Genomic DNA, 15,975 nt, shown 5'->3' on the forward strand with positions numbered 1-15,975 from the left:
GCTGTAATTCAGCAACATCTGTGGACCACAGGTTAGCCAGCCCTGCTGAAATGGTTGCAACTGAGAAGAAGAAAGCTTGAAAGGCTTCTTCCTATATTTTAGTCCTGCAAAGATCAGAGACACTGTGGCTGAGGAGCTTTTCCCTGCCACAAGAGACATTATTGATAGATGTAGGGCCAGCTGAGCATTACCTTCTGCAGTTTTAGTGTTACAGATCTAGAAAAAAACCCTCTCTCTGCCATGTATGCAAACACACACACATTGGTATGATTCAGACAACCTTCTCATTGCTAGCTGGGGACGGGTAAAATTCAGTGCACTTGACCAATCCCTCATCTGAACGAGTCAACGGCTTAAAAATCTTACAGCCCATTCCTACGCATGCCTACTTGGAAGAAAATCCTATTATACTCAATGGGGATTACTCCAAAGAAGGTGTGCAGAAAGAATGCAAAAAGTTTGGTTCTATATTATCAAATAGCTGCGGAAACCACAACAATAGTTACCTTCTTTTCGATGAAAAGAATGGATTTGCAGTAATTGAAGCAACCCACATGCTATCATGCAACACAACAAGCTAGCCCAAAGGTGGAGAACGGGATCTGGTGGGTGGGCTGGATCCGTACCTCCCTCCACCTGCACCCATAGGCCATTTTGAGTGGTAACTGGGGTCAATCACCTGTCAATTACCTGGCATAGAACTGATGCCAATTGCCCCAAAGTTTTTTTGCTTTACCAAAAACTATTGAATGCAAAGGAAGATTTGTGTTCATAGCAAGCCCTGCTTGAGGGCTTGATGTCAGTGCCAACCCCACCAGTGCTTCCTGTTGGCACCGAAGGGTGCTTAATCCAAGCCTGCTTTAGCAGAGAACAGTTGCAATATGGAGTTCCCCAAACTGGGAACCCTGTAGCACAGCCAATCCCAGCATGCAAGCTCTAACTAGCATGTAAGCTTCGGACTTTCAGCAAGTAGGGACACAGGTGGCACTGTGGTCTAAACCACTGAGCCTCTTAAGCTTGCTGATCGTAAGGTCGACGGTTTGGATCCCCGTGACAGGGTGAGCTCCCATTGCTCTGTCCCAGCTCCTGCCAACCTAGCAGTTTGAATGCAAACCAGTGCAAGTAGATAAATAGGTACCATTGTGGTGGGAAGGTAAACAGCATTTTCGTGCGCTCTGCCTTCCATCACGATGTCCCGCTGCGCCAGTAGCAGTTTAGTCATGCTGGCCACATGACCTGGAAAGCAGTCTGTGGACGAACGCCGGCTCCCTTGGCCCGAAAGCGGAAATGAGCGCTGCACCCCATAGTCAAATTTGACTGTACTTAACTGTCCGGGGGTCCTTTACCTTTCAGCAAGCTCCACTTGGGGCAGCTGATCAACTGACTGGCTTGATGAGGGCCAACCAGAAGTGCATTTTAAGGCTTCTAATCATTTCTGTATGCCTGCAGCTCTGCCTGCACCACACCTGATACCACATATGAAACCAGGTGTAGGGCAGCGGAGTCTGGTTGGGGCGGGGGGGGGGATCTTTGCAGGCCAAGCAGGGACCCATTCTGGGCCTAATTCGGTCTTCCCCTGAGCTAGCCGATGCCCAGTAATGACACCTCATAAAATACTTACCATATAAAATCTCGGCAGTGTGAACAATATGTTGGTTGTCTAAGGTAGGTGGCCATAAACTTGTGCCCATTAACCTGGTGGACCCTGCGTCGCACTGCCCCCTGGCGCTTCCGGGGCCGCATCCGCTCTCTAAACACTCGTTCCTCATTGTCTTTGGGTGCTAGAGAAAACAAAAGAGAGAGGAAGGAAAGGAACATCTCAGATATGAAAGCTGGTGAGAGAATGAAGAGAATGCACAGTTGCAGTTTGATTTTCACATTGCACCGTGGCTGCAAACGACCACAATTCTTTTTATTTCCCTCTGGAGTCTGTTTTTTTTTAAATTAAACTTAAAAATCTTTACATGTATATTTCAGACTGTTATACATTTCTCTTTAAACTTTGACTTCCTGTATTTCCCTCCATGCTGCTCTTAATCCCACCCCCTTTTAAATACTGCATTCTAATAAACATTTCACCTAAGACATTTTCTTCTATTTCATATATTATCAGTCTTCTACTGCTGCTCATATTTCAAATCCTGCTCACAATTTCATCCAATTATTCCCCCCCCCCGATATTCCAAAAAAGGGCATGTATACTCTGTCATGTTGGTTTTTTTTCTTTTTTTCTGTTAGTGTCACCAGCTCCACATAGCCCATTCACTTTAAAATCCATTCTTCTTTCATTGGTGTTTTCTTTCCACTTCTGCGTCAAACCACCCCAAAGTTTTGCCTGGTTCATCATACTTGGCTGGCGTTATTTATTTTATTTATTAAATTTCTACACCACTTTTCATACAAGGATCACAGGGTGGTTTACAATATCTGAGGCGAGAACTGTCCCACCTCCCCAAAGTTTATCTCTCGCCCAAACCACGGATGCTTCTGGAATACCTTGGTTATCTTGGCAAGATCACAGCCGCCAGGGGGGGCGGGCGCTACAGGTGTGCCACCCCCTCCTCAGACACTGTTGCATGTCAAGGCCCCCAAGCCATCCCCCTAAATAAATCACAATTCACTCAGAATTTTTGTTTAAGGTTTTTGGCATAATTTTGGCCACAATTTTATTAAAATATATAATGCGAGCGGTTGCTTAGGCATCGGTTCCGACTATCTGTCCCCACCCCGGGACAGAACTGACTTCCGGATTCCAGCAAAAGCCAGTAAGGGAAAACAATATTGGGGAGAGAATGGGGCTGGGCACCATACCGTCACCCCTCCCCCATGCTCCCAAGGGCTTGCATGGCCCTAGCCCCTTGCCAGGGATACGGACAAATGTATGGCAAACCCCTGGATTCCTTTAACGGAATTCTCTTGCAGCAGCAGCACTGGAGGGGCAGGAACAGCCAACCCTTACCCCACCACCAACCAAATTTTAACCAATGCCTAACCGCAACCTTACAAGTTGTGGCAATTTGCTACGCAGTAGGCAAAAACCAAATGGCACCAGCCAATCTGCCAAATGGACAAAATTCCTACCAGGCCCCTGCCCCAAAAGCAGACAATCCCATGACAGGCATAGCAATGTCAAACGCAACAGCCCTAAATTAGGGATGGTGGGCAGGCGATCCGATGCACGAAGCAAAAGAGGCCGAAAAAGCTGTGTGCCAAGAATTTATAACCTTTGGGCCAACCCTCTAAATGGTAACATCAAAATCTCCCCAACAACCCAACTTGGCCCAGTCACAGTCATGGCCACCGAAACGGTTCCACCCATTAACCTAGAGTGGGTGTCTTGTTAGACCCCACCGCAACACGTGCTCTCCATGAAGGAGAACATGCTTTGCTAAGCCAGAAGGGGGCTTCTTGCCCTAGTAGATCAAGGCTAGATTCCAGCTCTCTGCCCCACTGTTCACTTCCAGCAGCCCACAGAAATTGGCTGCAAGAAACTAAATCTTATTACGCCTCCTTTCTTAATGAAACTGCAGGGTTTTTCTAATGCAAATTGAAGCAGTTTGGAGTGTCAGCACACTGTCTGCATCAGATACAAATTGATTCTCAAGGCAAGGAAACGAGCGGCTCCATCGCCGTATTTAATTTCAATTGCCAAACACTCAGCATATTTTCTCAAGGAGCAAGCAGGATGATATATACTGTACAAGGGCCAGCGATGATCCCATTTGTTTTCTTTCTTTTCACACTGTTTCTCCTTCTGCCGTTTACCCCGAAAACTGGGATGCTGTGGTCTCTTCCTTGTTCTTTAGCTATTGTGCTAAACCAAAAGCTGCAGGGGGACTGCAACAGGCAGAGAGATCACACACACAACTTTTGGCTTCCAGCTGCGACGCCACCATCAAAGGGAAGCCGTGTGCTGAGGCTTCCAGCTGTGTTACATTGCACTGAGTGAGACACACTCAGTGTCCACCCACATCCTTTTTGGCTTGGGGGTGGGGGTGGGAGGTTATGAACCAACCACTGTCAATATCAGGGAGACATCCAAGGGGACAAGACCAGAGGGTTCGTATCCTGATACACTCACTGGGTTGTGAAGCAACATCTGATAACGGTGACACGGACTTTAATGAATTCAACTTGCTGGGGAACTAATAGGGATTTATTATTATTTTTATTATTATTATACCATATGCTTCTGATATCTGATTTAGAAATCAGCAAAATAAATAAATAAGCAAACTCTGATTCAATTGCCTGGAAACTCAATAAGGCTGCTCTCTACAAGTGCACTGCTGTGGGGCCTAAAAAGATCTTGTTTTCTGCAGCTGCGTAGCATCAAGCGCTTATGGAGAAATACAAGGAGGACTTTAAATTACCTAGCCACTGTATTTTTTTAAAAAAATAAAATGCGTAGTTTAGCGTTTAAGTAATGTTATTAATATTCATAATACTAATAGCCTCAACTCCGCAGAGAGGGCCACTTATTCTATTATTATTATTATTATTATTATTATTATTATTATTATTATTATACCACACTTTTCTTTATAAATTCAAAGGGCTTGCAAAATTACTAGAACATGTGAAAAACAATAAATATAACAATAGAGAGAAATTCATTTGGCGGCTCCTTAAGACTAATTATGAATGAGCTTTTGATGACAAAGCTTTCACAAGGAAACAACCAGCCACTTCAGAAATTACGTTGTATATATTAACTTATATACAACCCACTATGTATAAAATAATGAAAATAATTAAGTATCATATAATAAGAGTAGGCAAAGGGAAGGTAAAAAAGCAGGGAGATGATGATTACAATTCATGAACATGGCATGTTATAGCCTAGAGGCCCCCAAAGCAAAAAGCTTGAATTCTTGATAGCTTGAATTCTGCAGTTCTCTAAAGACGATGCCCCAAATTTCCATCCCAGACAGACATACCAGAAATTCACCACGGCCAATGATACTGAAAGCTCCTGAGAGGTCCAGCAGGACCAGGGATAGATACTCCCTGGCGAAGGTCACCTACCAAGGTGATCAAATAATTCTCCACTTAAAACCAAGGCTGGAATCCAGATTGGACAGAGTCCAACTGCCAACGTCTTCTCCCTTATTTAGTCCTCAATATCCTGTACGTGCCTAATCCTGCAAAGGACCACGTCCATTTCTGCAAGCCTGCTCACATATCCCAAGCATGCTGATCCTAGTCCAGCCCAGCAGGATCCTTGCCCAGAATTGTTCCAGGCATGTCTCACTGATACCAACACACACAAAAAAAACATGATTCTGACTCATCCACCATTTGTTTCCATTACAGAGAAATTTACGGGCAATTGCTTTATACCAGACATTTGGCAGAACCCTTTCCTGCAAACATAATCCCTAAGGGATGGTTCCTACAATTAGCTTCTCCTACACATGAGTTGTCAGGTCTTGCTCACCTATGCCCATGCTCACTGTTGTGTGAGGGAAGTGCGAGGCGAGCATTTCTTTAAATGTGTGAAGCTCAACATCAAAAAACTGAAGATCATGGCCACCGGGCCCATCACCTCCTGGCAAATAGAAGGGGAAGAAATGGAGGCAGTGAGAGATTACTTTCTTGGGCTCCGTGATCACTGCAGATGGTGACAGCAGTCACGAAATTAAAAGACGCCTGCTTCTTGGGAGGAAAGAAATGACAAACCTAGACAGCATCTTAAAAAGCAGAGACATCACCTTGCCAACAAAGGTCCGTATAGTTAAAGCTATGGTTTTCCCAGTAGTGATGTATGGAAGTGAGAGCTGGACCATAAAGAAGGCTGATCGCCGAAGAATTGGTGCTTTTGAATTATGGGGCTGGAGGAGACTCTTGAGAGTCCCATGGACTGCAAGAAGATCAAACGCATCCATTCTTAAGGAAATCAACCCTGAGTGCTCACTGGAAGCTTCAGTACTTTGGACACCTCATGAGAAGAGAAAAGACCCTGATGTTGGGAAAGATGGAGGGCACAAGAAGAAGGGGACGACAGAGGACGAGATGGTTGGACAGTGTTCTCGAAGCTACCAGCATGAGTTTGATCAAACTGCGGGAGGCAGTGGAAGACAGGAGTGCCTGGCGTGCTCTGGTCCATGGGGTCACGAAGAGTCGGCCCCAGTAAATGACTAAACAAATTCTGCAACATGTCATTGGTTTAATAACAGCGCATCAGTGGCAGATTTACACTGGGCCATCCACACATCATTTTCCTTTATTCGTTGTTCTGCGACGCTTCCCCGATGTTACCGCCTTATTGCCGTCTGCAGGGACACTCTTGGACTGTAGTGTAACGGGGGGAAACTACGCAAGACTCTTTCTTTTAAAAGTTTAAAAGCAAGAGATGAGTTTTACTTGGTGCGCTTGCTCTTGTCGGATTGAATGCATAAGACAGGCAGATAATACATACGTTACTGAAACATATTTACATGAATTTGTATGAGAGACTGACTAATATTTACAGACCGGCTTCAAGCATCAGCATAACGCAGCGCACTTGCTGCTCTAACAGTTAAAACGCACGAAACAGCTGATAACTGGACCAAATGAAAACAAAAACTGTCTCAGGCATATAACATCACAGCACTAACCCTTTGCATAGTATTTTGGATGCCCCCATTCCCCCAGGGAGGTGGGAGTTGTAGTAATCTTTGTTCTTGCTTTTTTATTATGTATTTTGTGGTTTTATAAAAATTGCGCATTCTTATGTTGTGATCTGAGATCTATGGATGAAGGTCAGTATGCAAAACAAACAAACAAACAAATAAATAAATAAAAGATGGATGGATGGGTGGATGGATGGATGGATAGATAGATGATAGATAGATCATAGAATCATAGAGTTGGAAGAGACCACAAGGGCCATCGAGTCCAACCCCCTGCCAAGCAGGAAACACCATCAGAGCACTCCTGACATATGGTTGTCAAGCCTCTGCTTAAAGACCTCCAAAGAAGGAGACTCCCACACTCCTTGGCAGCAAATTCCACTGTCGAACAGCTCTTACTGTCAGGAAGTTCTTCCTAATGTTTAGGTGGAATCTTCTTTCTTGTAGTTTGGATCCATTGCTCCGTGTCCGCTTCTCTGGAGCAGGAGAAAACAACCTTTCTCCCTCCTCTATGTGACATCCTTTTATATATTTGAACATGGCTATCATATCACCCCTTAACCTCCTCTTCTCCAGGCTAAGCATGCCCAGCTCCCTTAGCTGTTCCTCATAAGGCATCATTTCCAGGTCTTTGACCATTTTGGTTGACCTCCTCTGGACACGTTCCAGTTTGTCAGTGTCCTTCTTGAACTGTGGTGCCCAGAAGTGGACACAGTACTCCAGGTGAGGTCTGACCAGAGCAGAATACAGTGACACTATTACTTCCCTTGATCTAGATGCTATACTCCTATTGATGCAGCCCAGAATTGCATTGGCTTTTTTAGCTGCCGCGTCACACTGTTGGCTCATGTCAAGTTTGTGGTCAACCAAGACTCCTAGATCCTTTTCACATGTACTGCTCTCAAGCCAGGTGTCACCCATCTTGTATTTGTGCCTCTCATTTTTTCCCCCCAAGTGCAATACTTTACATTTCTCCCTGTTAAAATTCAGATAGACATAGATAGATAGATAGATAGATGATAGATAGATGATAGATATAGACAGATAGATGATAGAGATAGATGATAGATAGATATATGATAGATAAATAAATAAATAGATGATAGACAGATGATATATGACAGACAGATAGATAGATGATAAGATAATAGATGATAGATAGATAGATGATAGATAGATGATAGGTAGATAGATAGATGATATAGAAAAACTGCAGCCCACTTTGAAGTGCTAACTCAGTGCTAGAGCACACGAGGACTCCAAGTTCAGTTTCCAGCAACCCCTTGTTGGAAAATTAATCCCACCTTTTCCTGTTTGGAGCTCCAGCTGGAACGCATGGTTCTCCCCATTTCATCCTCACAACAACCCTGTGAGGTAGGTTAGGCTGACAGACAGTGACTGGTCCAAGGTCACTGCATGTGGCTGAGCAAAAGGAATAAGAACCCTGGTCTCCCTGGTATGAGTCCAACAGTCTAAGCATTGTGCCACACAAGCTCTTCTCCCACTGCCTGGGACCCCGGAGGGTTGCAGCTGGTCTTGGACAATATTGAGATAGATGGATGAGTGGTAGCTTCAAAATGTTCGCATAGAGATAAATTATGATCTCCTCCATCTGCGTTCCCAGGGTTTTTAAAACCTTGGAAATAACGTGCGGTGCCATTTTTAGATTAAATAACCTCAGAAATGCACATTCATATATATATATATTTTCTCCCAACTTCAGCTTCCTAGAACTCTAAAATAGTCCCTTTTAGCACAGCAAAATCAATCAAGTAATGAGAAATCATTACTTAACTTAATTTATTGTGCATGCCCAATGGAATTTAGGAAGAAATTTAGTGAGAAGGTTTGATCCAGCAGAGAAGTGCCAAAATGCATTAGCTGAAATCTAGATTAACTAGCTAAGCACAAATGAGGGGATTTAGAAGTTTAGCCAGCTAATTATCAGTTGCCAAAGCATGGGGAGGGGGGAGAGAGAGCTTTACTTGGAGACCGCAGATTAAACGTGTTGAATGTCCCCCCCCCAAAAAAAAATTCATGTGTGCATGTTAAGCCGACGCTAGATATCTCAGGTAGTAAGAGAGGCTTTGACTGGTACATGTAAGTTTGCAAGACAAAAAGCAACCACAACCTTGGTCACATTTAATTATGGCCTTTCCAGTGTAAAAACATGAGTTTTCACCTTTCTGGCTTAATTTTAATAGAGAGGTTCATAAAGGACGGGGTCCATGAAAATACCATACAAGCAACTTTCTAGGCAACTACAAATCATTTCCTCAGAGCCTAGGACTTGCCGATCAGAAGGTCGGTGGTTCAATTCCCCATGACAGGGTGAGCTCCCGTTGCTCGTTCTCTGCTCCTGCCAACCTAGCAGTTTGAAAGCATGACAAAGTGCAAGTAGATAAATAGGTACCGAGGTCGGAGCGAAACAATATAAACTTAAAGCTTTTGCAGATGACCTAGTTTTGACATTGCAGGAGCCAGAATCTAGTACAAAAAGAGTATTACAACTGATACATGATTTTGGACAGGTCGCAGGATTTAAGTTAAACAAACAAAAAACGAAGGTGTTGGGGAAAAATATGACAGATACAGAGTCAGAACGGTTTCAGAGAGAAACAGAATTATCATTGGTGAAGAAGGTAAAGTACCTAGGGGTCAACATAACAGCCAAAAATCTGAGTCTATTTAAGGATAATTATGAAAAATGTTGGTCTGAAATTAAGAGAGACTTGGATAGTTGGGCTAAACTGAAGCTTTCTTTGTTAGGCCGAATTGCTGCGATTAAGATGAATGTGCTGCCAAAGATGTTGTTCTTGTTTCAAACATTGCAAATTGTGGACAAAACTGAGTGTTTCCGGAAGTGGCAGAGAGATATTTCCAAATTTGTCTGGCAGGGCAAAAAGCCCAGAATCAAGTTTAAGATATTAACAGATGCGAAGGAAAGAGGGGGCTTTGCCCTGCCAGACTTAAGGTTGTACTATGAAGCCGCAGCTTTCTGCTGGCTAAAAGATTGGCTACTTCTCGAAGACACTGATGTGTTAGATTTGGAAGGTTATAACAATGCTTTTGGTTGGCATGCATATTTGTGGTATGACAAAGCTAAGATCAACAAGGCCTTTAAGAACCATATTGTCAGAAAAGCAGTGTTTAATGTCTGGACAAAATACAAAGACTTATTGGAAAATAAAACTCCAAGGTGGCTTTCACCTTTGGAAGCTAAGGCTTGGAAAAGACCCAATATGGAAGCCTACTGGCCAAAATATTGGGAACTGTTAGAAAAAGACGGAGATAATTGGAAATTGCAGAGTATGGAGAAAATGAAGGATAAAGTGCGAGACTGGTTACATTACGCTCAGATTAAGGAAATTTTTAAAAGTGACAAAAAGTTAGGATTCCAGGTGGAGAAATCGAAGTTGGAAACAGAATTGTTAGAACCTAAGACTAAGGTACTTTCAAGAATGTATAACTTGCTGTTGAAATGGAATACACAAGATGAAATGGTTAAGTCGGCTATGATAAAATGGGCACAGGATATTGGGCATAACATTATGTTTGAGGACTGGGAAAGGTTGTGGACCACTGGGTTGAATTTTACTGCATGTAATGCTTTGAAAGAAAATGTAATGAAAATGATATACAGATGGTACATGACCCCAGTTAAACTTGCCAAAATATACCATTCGTCTGATAACAAATGCTGGAAATGTAAAGAAAATGAAGGAACATTCTTCCACCTCTGGTGGACCTGCCCTAAAGTGAAGGCCTTCTGGGAAACGATATATAATGAGCTGAAAAAGGTATTTAAGTATACCTTTACTAAGAAACCAGAGGCATTTCTTTTGGGCATTGCCGACCAGAAGGTGTTAAAGAAAGATAGAACATTTTTTATGTATGCAACAACAGCAGCAAGGATACTACTCGCTAAGAACTGGAAAACTCAAGATCTACCCACACTGGAAGAATGGCAGAGGCAACTGATGGACTATATGCAATTGGCGGAGATGACTGGCAGAATCCGAGACCTGGGAGAAGAAAGGATTGAAGAAGATTGGAAGAAATTCAAGATTTATTTACAGAAATATTGTGATTTAGTGGAATGTTAAGAAGGATGCTTGGTTATAAATAATTGGCCATCACTAAAATAGATCAGGAATTGGTGATAAGAGAGATTAAGAGAAACAAATTTGCAGGAGAATTATTTTATTGTACTTAAGTAAGTGGTTACAGATTTGGAAATAAGACGATAATTTGCTGGACAAAAATTTATGAATGATGCAAGTGGGAGCGGGAAACGTGAGGAAGTTCAAGGATATTATGAAACTTTGTCAAAACAAAGCAATAAGGTTCATTATTATTGTATTCTTTTATTCAAAAACCTTAATAAATATTTATATATATATATAAAAAAAAAAGATAAATAGGTACCGCTCCGGCGGGAAGGTAAACGGCGTTTCCGTGTGCTGCTCTGGTTTGCCAGAAGCGGCTTAGTCGTGCGCAAATATTGCCATGTTCAAATCTATAAAAGGATGTCACATAGAGGAGGGAGAAAGGTTGTTTTCTGTTGCTCCGGAGAAGCGGACACGGAGCAATGGATCCAAACTACAAGAAAGAAGATTCCACCTAAACATTAGGAAGAACTTCCTGACAGTAAGCTGTTGGACAGTGGAATTTGCTGCCCAGGAATGTGGTGGAGTCTCCTTCTTTGGAGGTCTTTAAGCAGAGGCTTGACAACCATATGTCAGGAGTGCTCTGATGGTGTTTCCTGCTTGGCAGGGGGTTGGACTCAATGGCCCTTGTGGTCTCTTCCAACTCTATGATTCTATGATTCTATGCTGGTCACATGACCCAGAAGCTGTACGCCGGCTCCCTCGGCCAATAAAGCGAGATGAGCACCGCAACCCCAGAGTCGGCCATGACTGGACCTAATGGTCAGGGGTCCCTTTACCTTTTAATAGTTCAAAGACTGGGAGAAATGAAAATATATCTCACATATGTAGGGAATTCATGTACATTCTACATTTACACATAAGGAATGGTCCTGGCCAGTCAAGCACTTTGAAGTTCCATTTGTACCAAAGGGCAGGGTGGATTTGATTTAAATCATCATTTAAATCACTAGTCAGTAAGACTTGATTTAAATCTTTTTTTTTTTTTTTTACAGAAAGACTCATTCTTGCCGGAATAATCTTAATATTTACTACCAGATGAAGGTTTCATTTTTGGAAAAATAACTTTTCAGAGTAGTTTTTACAGTTACATAAAAAATTACTGATTTGGTTATACTGTTAGAAATACAAAGACAGGTAATTATGAAATTACTGTTTATATTTGGACAACTTTTCTGCTGTACTTTATTGGAAGGAGAAAAATAATCATTTCCTTAATAACAATTTAAACAATGTATTTAACTAAAACAATAACATTATAGCATATTTATCCATGTTTGTTAACTGATGTGGTTAAACGATTTTAAAATAATAATAATCTTAGACTGAGTTTTAGCACACACGAAAAACTTAAATCCTTATTTCCTGATGAATAGCCTTTGGACTATCATGTAACTTAAATAGAAAACTATATTTAGAAAGATTTTTGCTACAAAAGCATTTTATTTAAAAAATCTGATTTAAATTTTTTTAAAAATCAGATTTTTAACAAAAAATCATTGATTTTTATCCACCTTGTGAAAGGGAGAGGTTTGATCAAGTGCTCAAAATCTCTCCCATTGAAAGGAATGGGAGTTTTAAGTGCCAGGTTTGGGTTGGATTGCACCCTAAGTGTAAAGCTACCAACACAAAAGTAATGGATGCTCGACAAGCTGTGTTCCGGCCCATGCTCCTTGTGAGTACGCCAACAGGACATAAGCCATTCTGTGTGGGGGAAAATGTGCAACCATCCAAGGAGGGAAACGAGATTTGGTGTCTTTGATTATGAGACTCTTCCCAGTATCCTATAAAAGATGGAACAATATTCCAGAACATCTACAAAATCCTACTGTCAGGCAGTAGGTAGGAGATGTGGAGAATGAACTGAGACTGGGATAACCAGCATCTCTGAAGAAGAGATGAGAAAGAGGATTGAGTGTTGAAAGTAAAATGAGCATTACCAGAAAGCAGGCTGGGCAATGGGATTATTAAATAGGTACTAATATTTAAATGTAAGGGACGCGGGTGGCGCTGTGGGTTAAACCACAGAGCCTAGGACTTGTCGCTCAGGAGGTCGGTGGTTCAAATCCCCGTGACGGGGGTGTTGCTCAGTCCCTGCTCCTGCAAACCTAGCAGTTCGAAAGCACGTCAAAGTGCAAGTAGATAAATAGGTACCACTCTGGCGGGAAGGTAAATGGCGTTTCTGTGTGCTGCTCTGGTTCGCCAGAAGCTGCTTAGTCATGCTGGCCACATGACCCGGAAGCTGTACGCCGGCTCCCTCAGCCAATAAAGTGAGATGAGCGCCGCAACCCCAGAGTCGGTCACGACTGGACCTAATGGTCAGGGGTCCCTTTACCTTTAATATTTAAATGCTACAGTTGGAGAAATAAAATAGCTCTAACATGGTAAAAGTCTGTTAATGTTCCCCCAAAAAAGTTCAGATCAGGCAGTTTTTCACACTTTTTTTTTAAGTGTTGCTAAAAATGTGTTCCTAACTCTACTTATGCAAACGAATGAGCCCCATGGGCACACACACAAAAATTAAGATTATTTATAGCGAACCATTCATACTGGAATCAAATCGTACAATTGTTACTTCAGGCCCACATAAGTGATTCATCTCCCTCCAGGTCAGCCATCAAAATTATTCTTGCACACCACTGGGGGTCACTCTAGCCTGGCAATTAAAACAGTATCAAATGTTTTTCTTTTTAATTATGAAGGTAAGGAGACCTTAAAAGCCGATTTCCCAACAGCATTCACCGAGGGTTGACTTTTGCACAAAGTATGTGAAAGCTCTGCGGAGGAATCAATCAAAGGTACGTGGGAGAAAAGTTACTTTGAACCTTTCTTCAAGTAATAATATACCTTTCAAGAGCAGCCTCTGTTTATTTACTGGATTTGTACGGCTGCTCATCAGTGTATGTTCTCTAGGTGGCTCACAGAATAAAGAATAAGATAAAATAATTCAATGCTTAAAATGCCAAAAAAAAAAGCATTAAAACTTCCTTTCTGGTAGAGGAAAAATAAAATATATATTGTACTGGTTTGTGCAGCCATGGCTATTGCTAGAATATTCTTTTAAAGGACTGTATGTGTGTACATACAGGGGCACGGGTGGCACTGTGAGTTAAACCACAGAGCCTAAGACTTGCTGATCAGAAGGTCGGCGGTTTGAATTCCCACGAGGGGTGAGCTCCTGTTGCTCGGTCCCTGCTCCTGCCAACCTAGCAGTTCAAAAGCACGTCAAAGTGCAAGTAGATAAATAGGTACCACTCCGGTGGGAAGGTAAACGGCGTTTCCGTGCGCTGCTCTGGTTGTCCAGAAGCAGCTTAGTCATGCTGGCCACATGATCCGGAAGCTGTACGCCGGCTCCCTCAGCCAGTAAAGCGAGATAGATGATAGATAGATAGATAGATAGATGATAGATGATAGATAGATAGATGATAGATAGATAGATAGATAGATAGATAGATGATAGATGATAGATAGATGATGATTGATAGATAGATAGATAGATAGATAGATAGATAGATAGATAGATGATAGATAGATAGATGATAGATAGATAGATAGATAGATAGATAGATAGATAGATGATAGATAGATAGATAGATAGATAGATAGATAGATAGATAGATAGATAGATAGATAGATGATAGATAGATAGATGATAGATAGATAGATAGATGATAGATAGATAGATAGATAGATAGATAGATAGATAGATAGATAGATAGATAGATAGATGGTAGATAGATGATAGATAGATAGATGATAGATGATAGATAGATAGATGATAGATAGATAGATAGATAGATAGATAGATAGATAGATAGATGGTAGATAGATAGATGATAGATAGATAGATGATAGATGATGATAGATAGATAGATAGATGATAGATAGATAGATAGATAGATAGATAGATAGATAGATAGATAGATGATAGAGATAGATAGATGATAGATAGATAGATAGATAGATAGATAGATAGATAGATAGATAGATGGATGATAGATAGATAGATAGATAGATAGATAGATAGATAGATAGATGATAGATAGATAGATATAGATGATAGATATAGATATATAAATACCTTTCGACAAAGAAGCTAATATTATATTTCAAAGTTTTGTTACGACAAATAGATTGTCACTGACTTCTAGCAAGTTGCTATCATTAGAAAGCTGAGATGCAATAGAAAATGATGGTGGCTGTGCTCAGAGACAGGGATGTTTTCAAATACCAGTTTCTGGAAACCACAGGAAGGGAGAGTGTTCTTGTGACGGTTTCTCACAGGCATCTTGTTGGCCCCCATGAAAACTGGATGCTGGAACTACATAGATGGACCATTGGCCTGATCCAACAGGCCTCTCTCATGTCACCTTTTTATGAAAGTTTTGCAAACAGAAACAATTCACCAAAATGTTGCCTTGACTAGGTCCTATGGAAAGCAAAGGAATGAGATGAATTGCTAGCCCCTCTTCTCTGGCACTGCACCTGAAGTTTGACCTAAGTATACAGACCTCAACCATCACCGGATCTCAGAATACTGTGTTATTTACATATAAAAGGCAGCCTGATTCAGATGCAATGACAAAAGCCCATGAGCTGCACACCTTCCTCTTCCTCTATCCTTTGCGCACAAAACTTCTGACTGTGGTTTGCATCAAGCCATGGGTTCCTGTTTTGTCCAAATACTGGAAACTGCTTTGTGAACACAATTGTTAGTTATCAAACTGTGGTTTGATAAGCAATTATGATTTGTACAACCACAATTTCCATATTCATCTTCAGTGGGGTTTTCCTTTTTTTGGGGGGGGGGATTATGAAGAAGCTCAAGCAGTGGACCTGAGCAAGAACACAGGAGGTACATATTTTCATCCATGAAATGCTGGAGGGGATACAGCCACATTGCGCAATTGGAGTGTACATTAATGGCATGGCATTGTTGCAACGCATCCATGGGCATCAGCAGTAGACCACAATGTTTTGGCAGGGCCCACTGGTGATGCCTGCCATGAGCCCCTCCAAAGAGTGGTCCCAAATGGGGTGCAACACTACATGGAGGACATTGTGGGAAACCCCACATTTTGCAGTAGGGATTGACACTCATTGTGTGACTTGTTCATTACCCTTTAATTCACTGAGTTACTCCATTGGTTTCTAAAACACTAGTATGGCACACCCCATTAAACAAGGAA

At 41.8% G+C, this 15,975-nt stretch overlaps 1 protein-coding gene across 1 annotated transcript in view; it reads right to left on the reverse strand.

The window, feature by feature from the left end:
* PRKCE (protein kinase C epsilon) overlaps positions 1–15,975 on the reverse strand; it is a 302,630-nt gene that overhangs the window by 96,794 nt on the left and 189,861 nt on the right. The window contains exon 3 of the mRNA XM_081903955.1: positions 1,622–1,781. Coding sequence (XP_081760081.1) covers positions 1,622–1,781 — 160 coding nt within the window. The remainder of the gene's footprint in view (positions 1–1,621; positions 1,782–15,975) is intronic.

This window comes from Podarcis melisellensis (genome assembly GCF_964234715.1).
Source record: "Podarcis melisellensis genome assembly, chromosome: 3".
Taxonomy (NCBI): domain Eukaryota; kingdom Metazoa; phylum Chordata; class Lepidosauria; order Squamata; family Lacertidae; genus Podarcis; species Podarcis melisellensis.